Here is a 16094-nt window from a genome sequence, read left to right on the forward strand (position 1 = left end):
AAATGAATAAATTGCTAGTTTGACAAGGAACTGCTTTATATAACACTTGAGGAATCTCAAAATAATGTTGGCTGGAAGGAAAGGGACACATGAGATACATGATGCTATTTAATAAATGCAAAAGTAGGCACAACAAACCTATTAGAAATAAGGAATGTGGTTCTCTTTGGGGAGGAGAGAGGAGGTATTCATCAAGAGGGGACAGGGTGGAGGTTTTGGTGTTGGTGGTAATGTTTTATTTCTTGGCCTGGTTGATGGTTACATGGAGATTGTTTGCTGTGTGACTAGAGGCAGCCTCTGAGATGGTCCCCAATGACCCCCTGTGTCTCCTGGTGTTCACACCTCTGTATAGTCCCCTCCCCTTGAGTTGTGTGATGAACTCATTGACTCATCTCTCCTGAATAGACATAATGAGAGGTTATTTCTAGGATTAGGTTGAAAGAAAATTGTGGCTTCTGTCTCGGCTGCCCTCTCTCTCTTGCTTCCTTTTGGATCACTCGCTGTGGGAGAAGCCAGCTGCCACATCCTGGGACAGCTCCGTGGAGCAGCTCGGGTGGCAAGGCCTGTCATAACCACACGAGCCAGATCAGAAGTGGGTCCCCCCCACAGTTGTGCCTTCAGATGAGACTGCAGCCCCAGCAGACCCCTTGACTACAACCTCGTAAGATGTGATCCAGAGGCGCCCAGCTGAGCCATGCCTGTGCTCCTGACCCACAGAAGCTGGGAGGTAACACACGTTTATTGTTTCTAAGCTGCTAAGTTTTGGGGTAACTTGTTATACAGCAAAAGATAACTAAAACGATAATTCATTAAACCGTTTACTATTATTTGTGCATTTTTCTTTTCTTTCTTTTTTTTTTGGCTGCACCGCATGGCTTGTGGGATCTTAGTTCCCCAACCAGGGATTGAACCCGGGCCCCGGCAGTGAAAGTGCCAAGTCCTAACCACTGGACCACCAGGGAACTCCTGTGCAGTTTTCTATATGTATGTTTTACTTCAAAAAGAACGTTTTAAAAATTAGAATGAGTTAGGTCTGTGATGTAATGTTACTTGAAAAATGTAAGTTAGATGCTACAGAAAAGGTACATGGTACAATCCCATTTTTGTAAAGAAACAAAATTTATTTGTGTAGGTGAGTGTATACATATGTTTGTAAGAATATACAGATAACACTGGTTATCTCAGGGGGTGTAATGATAGAAAGGAGTAGATATGGGGAAATTATTAACTTGCCCTTTCTACATTTTTAAATTCCTTTACTTGTTAAAAATGTAAATAGGTAAATGAATAAATTTGAAAGGTTTAAAGATTTTATATCAGGGACTTCCCTGGTGGTCCAGTGGTTAAGACTCTGCGCTTCCACTGCAGGGGGCGTGGGTTCAAACTCTGGTCGGGGAACTAAGATCCCGCATGCTGCACGGTATGGCCCCCCCGCCAAAATTTTCTTTATGTCAGACTTTCTTAAAGTGGGGGCAACCCGGAGGACCGAGGCGCCCCTGGGTCCTGTGTCAGGGTACTCACTGCTCAGCGCCCGCCTTTGCCCCAAGCCTGCCTCTTCCCAGCTCTCAGCCTGCATTCAGATGATGTGCTAGGTCCTGCCTGCCTCTCTGAGAAGCACTAGGATGACACACAGCAGGGAGGAGGACAGCAGGGCGAGGCCAGCAGGGACCCACTCACTTTGGTTCAACCCTCACGACGTTCTCAGAATATTTGATGTTTGGCGAGTTGTTGTTGAGTGAGAAGCAGATATCATCAATGGTCAGGGCTGTAAACTTGTCCCTCAAGTCCTTTTCAAGACTGTACTTGGCAGAGCGGTTCAGCCTGAAGGGAGAAGGTAAACTGGGTTTCTCCCTCTGGAATGCCTAGGTGGCACCTATACCAGGTTCTTGGGAGACCATGGAAAATGAAGCCAGTCTAGTGCAATATGGCGACACTTCCTCCCACCTTCCCATCCCCCCAACACACACACACACACACACACACACACACACACACACACACACACCATTAGACACTTGGTGACACATTAACATATCCAAGCCAGGACTTCAAGATCTTCCCTCCAAATGTGACATTTTCTGATGTCACCACTGTGGCATCCTGTTTGTGAGAGGTCAGCTCCAGTGTCCTCCAGTTTACGGGTGAAATCTGGCCGCACCCCAACCCGCCACCAGAGGGTGACTGTCACGCATGAGAGGTGGTCTTGGTCTCATTCTGAGTGTTCCCGGGCCACCTTGGGGCATGGAAAGTGCTTGTAGGGTATTAAATCCCATTCTTTCTGGGCCATGGAGCACGGCCTTGGTGGGCACCACCTTTTCTAGATAACGCCCAATGGAGATGTGAGGGCAGGCCCCGCATGGCCATACCTGATCTGCTCGGACGTCTCCTCCAGGGTGCGGGTCAGCAGGGCCATCCCCCCCCGGATGAGCTCAGCCTCCTTGATCAGCTCCCGCTCTACCTCATCGTGGACCAAGTCGATGCCAACTCGCTTCTCCCTGACCGAGAGAGAGGTGGATGGTCATCCCACGCGCGGAGGAAGGCGACTCAAAATCTGCTGACGTTTAAAACTGTCTGGACAACTGGACCAAATCCATCTGGAGGATGTGATGGCGGATGTACATTAGTTGGTGTCTCTGCGACTTCAAAATATCCAAAACGTAATGAGGAAAAATTAATCGGTGACTGGTTACTTGGTCTGAAAAATGCCAGCTGGACTTTTTGGCCTCAATTTGGCCATCGGTTCTGAAGCCTTTTGCTTTTTACCTGTTTATTGGAAACACTGTCTTCTGACTTAGAATTTTAAAGACATATGTTTCCTTCCTTGATCCTAGTCCTCTGACAAGGATTGAATCCAAAAAGATGCTTTATACTAACAATAGTAATAGTCATAATGATGCCAAAATTAATAGTACCCCCACCACTGAGCACTTACTATGAGACAAGCATTGTGCTGAGATTTTCATGCGGATATTTCTTCTCACGTACCCTCTCAAGTACAGGTGAGGAAACTGAGTTTCAGAGAGATTACGTAACTCACCCCGTCACAGAACTAACTGGGCATCACTCATGTTTTTAACCACTTACTCCCAAAATTGATCAGTCACTGTCTGATAGCTTATTCTTTTCCACCTGCATGACAGTGCTAGGGAGGAAGTCTCCACTCACCAGCTGTGTGACCTCAGGCACGCTGTATAACTTATCTGTGCCTTGGTTTCCTCATCTGTGAAATGGGGATAACTATTAGTACTTCCTAGGGTTGTGGCAAGGGACAAAGGAGATAAGAAAGCAGATAACACTGTACCTTCCACAGAGGAGCATGTACTCAATCCATGTATGTCCTCTACATCCTAGTTACCCTTAGGTGTAGACTTGAGCCAATGGATGTTGGCCTCTTTGATCACCTGCTACTTCCCTTTGCCTCACAAACTCTCTAAATCTGGCTGGGAGGTTGCTGCCTGGTTGCTGCAGAGGGGGTCCTGGCTAAGCTCACTGAGGTAACAGGGTTTTCTGGGCAGAGGAAGAGTATGGACAGAGTCACAGTGCATTTGAGAAACTGCAAGCTGCTCAGCACCCCTAAGTACATCCCACTGTTGGGGATGAGATATGGCCCTGGAGGGGTCACTGGGGCCCCAACCATGATGGACCTTGTTTTTGAAGCTAAGAAGTTTGAACTTTATTTTGAAGGTACTAGGGCAAAGCATTGTAATGAAAGGATTTTAAGCATGGAGTGACCTGGCAAGATCTGCATTTGGGAGGCTTCGCTCAATAGCCAGTATGGAGGATGCACTCGATTGGAGGGGGCTCTGCTGGCAGAAGAGTGCTCCACCTAGGGCTGTGACAGGCATCAGGTCTGCAAATCAGCATCACCCCAGAGCAGAAAGGATCATCCTACTCATAGGACTTATAGGAGGGAAATTATAGTAAAAAGGTATGTTTGCACAGCGCTCTCTGGATTACAAAGTGCTTCCATGTGGCTCTGTGTATAGGAGCAGACTTGTCCTCTAGTAACTGTATCTGCTCTGCCTGCCCAAAATAAAGACCACCATCTCCCAGTTTCTATTGGTGTGGCCATGTGACTAAGCTCTGGTCAACGGGATACAAGTAGGAATGGTGAATGCCAAACCCTTATTATTCCTACTTGTTGGCATGTAGACATAATGGCTGGAGCTCCAGATACCATCGTGAATCACGAGGTAATCTTGGGAGTAAAAGCCACGCACATGGAGCAACAAGATAGTGGAGCAACACGATGGAAAAGGCCTGGAATCCTGACACTGTGGCACACCATGCCAACCCTGAACTATCTCCAGACTCCTTAAATGTGAGAGAGAAAGAAATTATCTAAGTTCAATGTTATTTTGCCCTTTTCTGATTACCCACTGCCAAACCCAGTCCTAACTGATATTTAAGTTAGTCAAGAGCAGAGTTTAGACACGTGCCAAGTCCAGCGCTCCTTCCACTGCCTAGCACCCTGGGCATGCCGAGCTAATTTCAGGCTCTAAAAGAACACATGCTCATTTGCCTCATTCTAACCCATCACCTAGCACAGTCAGCTTTTACCTCTTTGCAATTCATTTCTTACAACAGATGATTCATTAGAGGAACCTTCCCTCCTACCTGTATTCCAGACACTTCTCAGTGATGTGCAAGGGCTCTTTAAAGCTCTCCAGGGCTTTCCCCAATCTGGTCTGATAGATGAGTAGATTTTGGGTCGCATGCACCAGCTGCTCAAGTTTGTCATCTAACTCCTTCTTCCAGAACCTGACTTCCTCAAGCCTCTGCTCTGAAGCACACAGAGAAGTCACACCAGGATTAACCTATTTCCAATGTAACTAACTCTTAGATTAGAAACTTGAAGACTATTGTAAACCTACCCGAGATACTTTCTTTTCTTCTTAGAGTTGTGCTACTTGGGGCATCTTTACATCTCTGAGTTTATTAGGAAGAAGGAAGGAAGGAAGGAAGGAAGGAAGGAAGGAAGGGAGGGAGGGAGCGAGGGGGGAGGGAGGGAGGGAGGGAGGGAGGGGAGGAAGGAAATAAGAATATATTTCTTCTTACATTCAACATCAAATTAATCCAAAGACCATTCTACACTCTTGACTCTAATTCTTCAAAGCCCACTGTTTTTAATAACTTTTAATTTTGTCAAAGACACAAATATATATTGTTTGAAAAGTCAAATAGTTTTACAAGTATTACAATTCTCAGACCCATCCCTACCCACTCCCACTTTCTGGAAGCAACCGCTTTTTAAACACTTTTAGTATTTCTTCTGGCATTTGCTTACATTGCTATTTATTCATTATCAGTTTTAAGATTACCTATTGATTTCCTATGATGAAAGATAAGAGTTTGCTCTTATACGACTTATACAACACACTTCTGATCTTTCAATCTTCCCAATATAGCTGTGTCACCATGTTAAATAATAATTTAATGTTTGTTTATATTATTGTAGGTATGTAAATATTATTTATACCCAAACCATGATATCATGCTACTATGATAAATTTACTTTCTTATACAACTTTAAAAAATTTTTTTATTGGAGTCTAGTTGATTTACAATGTTGTGTTAGTTTCAGGTGTACAGCAAAGTGAATCAGTTATACATATACATATATTCATTCTTTTTTTAGATTCTTTTCCCATATAGGCCATTACAGAGTAGTGAGTAGAGTTCCCTGTGCTACACAGCAGGTTCTCATTAGTTATCTATTTTATATAAAGTAGTGTGTATATGTCAGTTCCAATCTCCCAATTTATCCCTCCCCCCCCTTATCCCCTGGTAACCATAAGTTTGTTTTCTACATCTGTGACTCTACTTCTGTTTTGTAACTAAGTTCATGTGTTAGATTCCACATATAAGTGATATCATATGATAATTTGTCTTTCTGTGTCTGACTTACTTCACTCAATATGACAATCTCTAGGTCCACCCATGTTGCTGCAAATGGCATTATTTCATTCTTTTTTATGGCTGAGTAATATTCCATTGTATATATGTACCACATTTCCTTTATCCATTCATCTGTCAATGGACATTTAGGTTGCTTCCATGTCCTGGCTATTGTAAATAGTGCTGCAATGAACATTGGGATGCATATATCCTTTCAGATTATGGTTTTCTCCAGATATATCCTCAAGAGTGGGATTGCTGGATCATATGGTAGTTCTATTTTTAGTTTTTTGAGGAACTTCCATACTGTTCTCCATAGTGGCTGCACCAGTTTACATTGCTGCCAACAGTGTAGGAGGGTTTGGAACTCCTATAGGTATTGAGCCTCCCAGATGGATCCTCCTATTTTCTTGTCTTTTCTCTCTTATTTTCTATCTATCTCTTTGTCTTTTTTTTCTACTTTCTGGAGATACTTCAACTCTACCTTTCAACCCTTCTTTTGACTTAAAAAATATTTTGCTCTCATATTTTAATTTCCAAGAACACTTTCTTGTTCTCTGAATGTTCTCTTTTTTAAGAGTCTTCTTGTTCCATAGATGCAATGTCTTTTCTAAATTCCCTGAGGATCTTATAGTGTTATTTTTTCTTTTGCTCTGTGTACTTTCTTTAGTTTTGTTTGTTTCAGTGTTTGCCATTTTAGAACCTTCCCTCACATGTTTGGTGATCCTCATCTGGTCATATTTGAGAATAAAATGCTAAAATACTAACTGGGAGCTCTGTCTGCAGGGGCATGGCTTGTCAACCAGAATGCTTTATTGTCTAGTGTGATCAGGCCTACCTATAGGCTGGTATCAGGAGTAAGCATCAACCCATCAGGAGAAGCCTAACATTTAACCCTGCAGGCCTGAATGAAGTTTTGGTTCATTGGAGGTTGAAAACTAGCAGCCCTTAGACCAGGTTTTGTTTATAGATGTGTTTGTTCATCCTGCCCAGTGTTATAAATATTAGACTAGGTTTTGTTAATAGATGTGTTTGTTCATCCTGCCCAGTGTTATAAATATTAGACTAGGTTTTGTTTATAGATGTGTTTTTTCATCCTGCCCAGTGTTATAAATATTAGACCAGGTTTTGTTTATAGATGTGTTTGTTCATCCTGCCCAGTGTTATAAATATTAGACTAGGTTTTGTTAATAGATGTGTTTGTTCATCCTGCCCAGTGTTATAAATCTTAGACTAGGTTTTGTTTATAGATGTGTTTTTTCATCCTGCCCAGTGTTATAAATATTAGACCAGGTTTTGTTTATAGATGTGTTTGTTCATCCTGCCCAGTGTTATAAATATATCAAATCAATTGCTAGCATTTAAAAAGTAGGTAAAATTCCAGCTTTCCAGATTTTCTAAAAAAATGTTAAAAAAAAAAATCAGGGAACTCGGCAACACTGGGCCCATATTCTTTCTTGGGAAAAAATGGGTTGAAATTGATGGAGCAGATGTTCTCCAGGCACCCTCAGTCCCCACCACTCCCTATTGTCTTAGGAGTCTTATTCAAACCCTTATGTTACCTGCCCAACTCTGATAGACTGTTGAGTTTGTGACCTCTGGTTTATCACTTTTTGGCATTTGGGATTTTTGTTTGTTTCATCTTATTTTTATTCTTGTTTTGCTTATTTAAGGGCACCACCTTTTACATTGTGTTCGTAGGAATGAGATTGTCAAGAGAGCATTACTCTTTCTTTAAGACTCAGCTCAAATGTTCCTCTCTAGGAGGTCTTTCCCAATTCTCCAGGGCAGACTCCACCCTCACTTCTGTACCCCTTCCCCCAGCTCCTATCTAGTTATATTTTGATTATTCATTTTTCTATCTTTCTCCTCCTCAATCCAGGAGCCCCTCAAAAACTGAGGCTCTGATCATCTTCTGTGATATTCCCAGGGCTTAGTCCATAGATGCTCTTAGACGCTCAACAGATATGTATCGAATCAGTAAAAGAATGGCTGATGAATAGCTGAAAATCAGACTGGGTTACCATGTCTCTACCTTAGGGCAGTGAACTTAAATACAGAGCCCAGAGAATACACATGTTTCTCCCTAATATTTCAAGATAATACGTTGCCATTCCTGAACATGAAATGCAAATGACAGTATCGCCATACCTCAAGAGTATCATTCAAACATGTTCACAAATATACCAAATGTGTTATCTTACCTAGTTTCTTGCTCACATCGCTTTGAGATTTTCTTGTGGTCTTTTCAATTTCATTCACAAGCCTCTGGCTTTCTGCCACCAGGCGTTCGGACCGGGACCTTTGGGCCTCTGCTCTATGGTATTGGTTCTTGTTAGCAATGTGCCACTCTGAGGGCAAGAACTTGGGTGGATGTTGTAGTAGTTTGGCCATTTGAGGTTTCTAAAGTCCTGATCAAAAGCAGAATTTTTTTTTTTAGATTCATTGAAAGCAAGTTGTCCTTTTTTTAATGTCAGTTTTTATAAAAGTGTGACATTCATACCAAAAGGTACATAAATCATAATCTGTACACAAAATGAAAACCTCTGTACAGCCAGCACCCAGATCAAGAAATAAGCATTACCAGCACCTCACGTCTCTTTCTGATCACTATTATTCACCCCCTCCCCCCAACAGTAACCACTATTCCAACTTTTAACACTATAAATTAGTTTTGGTATTTTTGAACTTAATATAAATGGAATCACTAGGTACTCTTTTATATCTGACTTCTTTTTGCTCAGCATTATGCTTCTAAGAGTTATCAGTATTGTTCACATACTTGTAGTTTGTTCATTCTCATTCCTGTGTAGCATACCATTGTATGATTATACCAAAATTTGTCTCTCTTTTCTACTGTTTATGGATATTTGGGTTTCCAGTTTGGTGCTATTATGAGAATGCTATGAATATTCTCATTGAGAGACAATGTGTTTTTTGGTGAACATATGCGTGCACTTTTATAATGCATTAGGATTGCTGGGTCATAAGGCAGTGTTCAGTTTTAGTAGGTATTGCCAAACAGATGAACCCAGACATGTTTTCTTAAAAAAAATAAAGAACAACTGTGACATCTGGAAACTGACAACTGGGTATTGAGCCTGTTCAGCAGATGAAAGAAACAACACCTTCCCAGGACAAAGAAAAGGAGAGAACAAGAAGAGGAACACATGAGGAGGCAGCAGGCAGAGGCCAGCAGCAGCAGAAAGACCAACATTTCCGCATCGCATCTGCACACAGCTCTGTGTGAACTGCTGTCCTCAGACAGGGCTAAAAACTGCCCCCACCAACATCCTCACCCAAAATATAGATCTGACCGCCTGCTCTTAAAGGCTTCTGTATCTCTGAAGTCCTTCAAGCATACAAGGAGCGACCCAGAGTCAAATCTTGACCAGGCTGAGCCCCAGGCCACCCGGCTCCCTCTGACAACATGGGGTCTCCTAATCCAGTCCCTCCTATGGCTTCGGCCAAGTGTGAGTGTGGGGCTCAAAACTTAACCCAAGATTTCTGGAGAAGTCTGAGTAGCTCCCAGAGAAATCTAAATTAGGGCTGAGGTCGAAGTTAAACCTAAATTCGGGCTGATACCAATGGGCACAAGGCATTGGGTAGCTCTGTGTGCTGCAGTTAAGGGTTGGTGGTGTGGGGCCGGGGCTTACCCTCAGCGCCACAAGAAACTACTACACAACTTCGGGATGGGAGCCTCCTTACCCCAACCGGAGCTCCGGGTTCTTGCAGAACTGGGCTGTAAACAGCGCAGTCTCCATGGCAACCGGAGACGCGTAACCAGGGCAAAAGGGGCGGGGTCTGCCGCGAAGCTGCTTTTTCCCCAGAAGGCTCTGTGCAGGCGCGAGTTCTGTGTTTTCCCCCAGCGCCGGGGACAAGGGGATGTGGCCTGGGAGCGCTCAGGCCAGATGCTCGGCCATCCCAACCTACCACGAAGACGCGGGACACCAAGCTGGGAGTCAGGAGACCTGCGACTGGCCTTGGTCCTGCTGCGGGCTGGGCCACCTCGGGCCGCACTGCTCTCACTGGGTCTCGGACTCCCCAGGTGTACAGCGATGTTGGGCTGGACGACTGCCTTCAGGTCCTAGCAGCCGCAGGCCGTCCCGGGACCACTAAGCCACAAGCCCGGCGCTGCACGGAGTTAGCCGAGAGAGATTCCTAGGGTTGCCCCGGCCGCGAGGAATTAATAGGAGGAGGTAGGAGGAGGGGTCGGGTCTCGCATCCTGGGCCCGCCCCTCAGCTTCCGGCCGGGGGCGGTGGCCGAACCCAGGTCTAGGAGTCAGGAGTAGTTTCTCCATCTGGAAAATGAGTGGATTGGAGCTCCCAAACTAAGAGTACAGTGCTCTGAATATGTTCTTTATGGTTGTAGTGCTGGTAAAAAAAAAAAAAAAAAAGCACTTCCGCACAGCCTGGAACACAGAAAATGGGTATTCAAATCTCCCGCCCTATGCCAAACTTGCAGCTCCACCTTTCACACCCCACAATCGAAGGCAACCTCCCTCTAAGAACAACCAATCAGAGGAGGCTTTGCCTCGTGGAGCCCGCCCCCCTAACATCTCGCGATTCCTTTGTTAGCGTCCTGAGGGCCCGCGAGGCGTCATGAATATTAAACAGGCCGCCTGTCCAGTGGTGTCTGGAGGAGCTCGTGTTGCATATTCATATTCCCCATCCCTCAGAGAAGGGGCTATTTAAGGAGTGAAGTGGCCTCGGCCGCCACCCGCACACCAGCGGGAGAGTCGCCAGTCTCGGCTACCAATGGGTATTCAGGGCATGGAGCCCGGATTTCCCACTCAGGGAAGGCGAGCCGGCGGGAATGGGCCGGAGTCCCAGCCCCAGCACTGCATTCCAAGGACAGTTGAAGAAGGTGGTCTGGCACCTGAGCGTGCGGGGCAGCTGGGCCTCAGGGGAGGTGCTCGCTGGTGGGCGTCCTCTCCTACTTAGGCGAGAAGAAGGGGCGGCGTCTTGATGGAGCAAGCCAACCCTGAATGACCCCGGTGGTTACCTTTGGGGGCCCCGACCCTGGCGTCCCTGCACCTCAGGTTACAGAAGGGGAAATTTCTTGGACCTGTTGGGAACATGATACAGTTGGCCAAAGTACATGAAATTAGCCATATGAATTATGATCATAGGTCACCATTGTATTTTGCATCCGTATACAAATTTAAGCCTCTCCCCCTTCCCCACGGCATGGAGAGAGATAGAAAAACCTTGAGACCCTCACCGAAGAACTAATGCTTGTAGTTGAGTCCAGCCAGCTGGACTCTCTTCTGCTGGTTTTGCCCTCTGAAAGGCCTAAACTTGGATGCTGTTGCATCTCTTGATATACTTAAAAAAAAAAAAAAAAGCACTCTGCAACTATTTATTCTGGAGTTTAAGTGTAATTGCAAGTATTTGAAAATATTTTCAAAAGTAAAATCTTATTTTGCACCCACACAGGCCAGCAAAGGAAGGAATCCAATAGAGGAAGTATCGAACAGCTTATTATGAATAATAACTCGGTGTGTATCTGGCATCAGTATATGGGTAGAGAATAATATTAGAATGTAAAGCAGATATGCAGCTCAAAGCTTAGAATTTGCTAAATTAAGAAGTGTACAACCAAAGCTTATATTCAAAGTAGGAATACTCAGGCAAAGTGCATTGAAGTTTTAAGTGGTTTTGAGATTTTTGTTGGTTGGAATAAAACTGCGTTTCCCAAACTGCGTTGTTTCCTGCAGAGGTGTTGTAGTTCTGTTTCCCCAGCCCGCCTCCTACTGGGTGAGAGGCCTGAGTGGGCAACTCTGAGTGCAGGTGTGGGAAAGAGGCCTTCAGCAAAACACTCCAGGTCACTGTGTCCACTAGGAGATGGAAAATACAGGAGGAAAATTAAGCCCGAGAGGATAGACTCAGGAGATTTAATATTTGTCAAGTGGAACTTCCAGAGGGGGAAAAATAGAGAAGAGAAGATGAAGGAAAGAGAGAGAGAAAATGTCCTTGAGTTAAAGACTCAAGTCTTTATTTATTTACCTTAACTAATAAAAAATTTACACAATTTTGAAAGGTTACCTTCCATCTACATTTTGTTGTTACAAAATATTGGCTATATTCCCTCTGTTGTGCAACACATCCTTGAGCCCATTTTACACCGAATAGTTTGTGCCTTCCACTCCTCCACCCCTATATTGCACCCCCTCCCCACTGGTAACCACTAGTTAGTTCTCTGTATCTGTGAGTCTGTTTCCTTTTTGCTATATTCACTAGTTTGTTGTATATTTTAGATTCTACATGTAAGTGATGCCATACAGAATTTAAGAGTCAAGTCTTTAGATTGAAAGACCCACCTGAAATAATTATTTCTCTCTCTCACACACACACATACATACACATTATTTGTGCATCTATTCTGTATGTATATACATCCTATTCTGGTGCAATTTCTTTATTCAAAGAGTAAGGAAGAAAGGAATGAATAGGTATACAGCTTTTTGTCTATAACACGGGTTGCTAGAAATGATGCTAGAATAACGTCTTCAAAATTCTAGAGGAGGGCTTCCCTGGTGGCGCAGTGGTTGAGAGTCCGCCTGCTGATGCAGGGGACGCGGGTTAGTGCCCCGGTCCGGGAAGATCCCACATACCGCGGAGCGGCTGGGCCCGTGAGCCATGGCCGCTGAGACTGCGCTCCGCAACGGGAGAGGCCACAGCAGTGAGAGGCGCACGTATCGCAAAAAAAAAAAAAAAAAAAATTCTAGAGGAAATGATTTTAAATCTGAAATTCTATAACCAGTCAAAACACCTCATGTATAAGAGCAAAATAAAGATATATTTGGACAGCTCTAAAAGTTGAATTTACACTCTTTTGGGAAAAAAAAAAAGATGAGAGCAAAAGTGAAAAATCCAGAAAGAGGAAGATAATGACCATAATAAATAGAGGAACCATAAAGAAAAGAAACCTCAGTATAATGGCTGTGAAACTGGAAAGCGGTCAGTTCAAACTATACCTGAAAGTCAGAAGAGTGCTTGAAGAACGTAAGAAGAATCACACAAACTATGTGATTCATAATCCAGAAGTATAACTGCGTGCTCTTGATGAGTTGAAATTATATGTCTCTTCTAATCGAGAAAGACAAATAGAAATTCTGAGAAAATTGAAAAGTTGTACGAGAAAGTTGTAACTATGAAGAAACTTAAAATTTTGATGTGCTTTTTTTCCGAGTAATGTATGAAATGTAAGAGACGGTGACAAGTGTCATTACCCCCTTCATGAAGGCATGACTGATCCCCCCAGCTGAACTCATTCACTTTCTGATCCAATAGAGATTTATTGATCATTCTCTGATCTCATTCCTGAATTCACTAACTCATTCACTGATTTGTTCAAATATTTACTGAACATCTACTAAGTACTGGGCCTGAGCTAGGCACTGAGGATAAAAGATGACTAGAGGGCTTCCCTGGTGGCACAGTGGTTGAGAGTCCGCCTCCCGATGCAAGGGACGCGGGTTCATGCCCCGGTCCGGGAAGATCCCAAATGCCGCGGAGCGGCTGGGCCCGTGAGCCATGGCCGCTGAGCCTGCGCTTCCGGAGCCTGTGCTCTGCAGCGGGAGAGGCCACAGCAGTGAGAGGCCCGAGTACCGCAAAAAAAGATGACGAGAGACACAGCCCCTGACTTTTTATGGAGTTTACAATCTAGCTCTTTTTTATTCTGACTCATACCTTGTAAATTAGTTATTTTTACATCTTATCTTTTCCTAGATCGAAGAGTTGAGGCCTTACTTATCTTTGCAAAGTAACCTGCACAAAACTTTGCCACAGTGAGAGTTCCATAGTTTATTAATATAATACCATCAGGTATTATGATATTACATTACTAATAACTATTATATCTATCAAAGTTACAAATGCATATGCTAGTTGACATGGCAATTCAATTGCACATCTAGGGATGTATCCTACAGATGCATCTGCGCCTGTGCAAAATGTGTAAAATATGTAAAAATTTATTCATTGCAACATTACTTTTAATAGAAAAAAATTGTTTTAATAACCTAAATCTCCATTGAGACTGATGAAATAAATTCTGAAAGAGTCATAGAGTGGGATACTTTGCAGCTGTAAAATATACAATTAAGAATATTTAGGGAATTCCCTGGCGGTCCAGTGGTTAGGACTTGGTGTTTTCACTTCGGTGGCCCGGGTTCAATCCCTGGTTGGGGAACTAAGATCCTGCAAGCTGCATACGGTGCAGCCAAAAAAAAAGAAAAAAGAATATTTGTATATACCTTTTTATGGAATAACCGCCAAGCTAAAAAAAGCTAATAGGGACTTTCCTGGTGGCACAGTGGCTGAGAATCCGCCTGCCAATGCAGGGGACACGGGTTCAAGCCCTGGTCCGGGAAGATCCCACATGCTGAGGAGCAGCTACGCCCATGTGCCACAACTACTGAGCCTGCGTGCCTAGAGCCCGTGCTCCGCAACAAGAGAAGGCACCGCAATGAGAAAGAAGCCTGTGCACCGCAACAAAGAGTAGCCCCCGCTCCCTGCTCCCCGCAATTAGAGAAAGCCTGCGTGCAGCAATGAAGACCCAACACAGCCAAAAATAAATAAAATAAATAAAATTATATTTTATAAAAAGCTATGAAAAAAAGTAAGGTTTACAACAGTGTATTCTGCCATTTTTGACAGAAAAAGATAAAATGTAATTGTTTTTGTACACATAGAATTTCTCTAGAAAGATACATAAGAAACTGGTGGCCTCTGGGAAGGAATCTACATGGCTGGGGGTTTGGAGGGGAAAGGAGATTTCACTGAGTACTTTTCAACCATTTGAAACATGTACCATTTGAGAGGTATAGTATTCTTTAAAAAAAAATACAACTTGAAAAATGCAACAGTTCTTTGTAATAATAAATTACTTAAGTAAATGCATGACACAAATAGCGCAGCCAAGAGAAGAGCAGGTGTGGAAGAAGTGGGGGCATCATTAAATTGTCATCTTGAAACCGAAAGAATTCTGGAGAAAGCTCATGGAAGCAGCATGGTGTAGCGGAAAACACAGGTAGTCACGAGCCTGAAGACTGGCTTCCAGCCTGGTTCCTACCTACCACTTACCAGCGTCAGCGTTCTCATCCACATTAATAATACCTGTCCTGGAAAACCGTATGGAGGTTTCTCAAAAAATAGAACTACCATGAGATCCAGCAATCCCATTGCTGGGCATATATCTGAAAAAAACAAAAACACTAATTCAAAAAGATACATGCACCCCAATGTCCATAGCAGCATTTTTTTTTTTTTTGCGGTACGCGGGCCTCTCACTGTCGCGGCCTCTCCCGTTGCGGAGCGCAGGCTCCGGACGCACAGGCCCAGGGGCCATGGCTCACGGGCCCAGCCACTCCGCGGCATGTGGGATCCTCCCGGACTGGGGCACGAACCCGCGTCCGTCCCCTGCATCGGCAGGTGGACTCTCAACCACTGCGCCACCAGGGAAGCCCCATAGCAGCATTATTTACAATAGTCAAGATATGGAAGCCACCTAAGTGTCCATCAACAGATGAATGGATAAAGGAGATGTGGTACATATATACAATGCCATACTACTTAGTCATAAAAAAGAATGAAATTTTGCCATTTGCAGTAACGTGGGTGGATGTGGAGGGCATTATGCTAAGTGAAATAAGTCAGACAGAGAAAGACAAATACTGTATGATACCACTTATATATGGAATCTAAAAAATACAACCAACTAGTGAATATAACAAAACAGCAGCAGACTCCCAGATATAGAGAAGAAACTAGTGATTACCAGCGGGGAGAGGGAAGGGGGGAGGGGAAATATAGGGGTGGAGGAGTGGGAGGTACAAACTACTAGGTATAAAATAAGCTACAAGGATATATTGAACAACACGGGGAATATAGCCAATATTTTACAACAACTGTAAATGGAGCATAATCTTTAAAAATTATGAATCACTATATTGTAATATATAATATTGTATAGCAACTATATTTCAATTAAAAAATACCTGCTTTGTTTGGCTTATGACAGTCATAGGAGAGTACTTTATGTACGTAAAAATGCTACCAAAACATCAGATATTATTAACTTCTTGTTTAACTTTCCTACAGTGCTACCATGACCCTTGAACTGACCCATGACCCTAGCTGGAGGACTAGGACTAAATCTTACTCTGCCCAGAGTGCCTAGCCTCACTGCA

General features: G+C 43.7%; 1 protein-coding gene across 3 annotated transcripts in view; it reads right to left on the minus strand.

Moving 5' to 3' along the window:
• TEKT1 (tektin 1) overlaps positions 1-10368 on the minus strand; it is a 28814-nt gene extending 18446 nt beyond the window's left edge. For 2 of the 3 annotated variants that reach the window (XM_081219254.1, XM_081219252.1), the window contains exons 1-5: positions 9832-10368; positions 8103-8309; positions 4618-4783; positions 2367-2495; positions 1678-1821 (exon numbers count right to left, since the gene is read on the minus strand). In XM_081219254.1, the coding sequence (XP_081075380.1) occupies positions 1678-1821; positions 2367-2495; positions 4618-4783; positions 8103-8292 (629 nt within the window). In that variant the 5' untranslated portion in view covers positions 8293-8309; positions 9832-10368. Of the gene's footprint in view, positions 1-1677; positions 1822-2366; positions 2496-4617; positions 4784-8102; positions 8310-9606; positions 9679-9831 lie in introns of those variants that run through there. The other variant, XM_081219253.1, reaches the window with a different exon arrangement.
• Positions 10369-16094: the final 5726 nt, after the last annotated feature.

The sequence above is a fragment of the Mesoplodon bidens genome (genome assembly GCF_964165515.1).
Source record: "Mesoplodon bidens genome assembly, chromosome: 19".
In the NCBI taxonomy this organism is placed as follows: Eukaryota; Metazoa; Chordata; class Mammalia; order Artiodactyla; family Ziphiidae; genus Mesoplodon; species Mesoplodon bidens.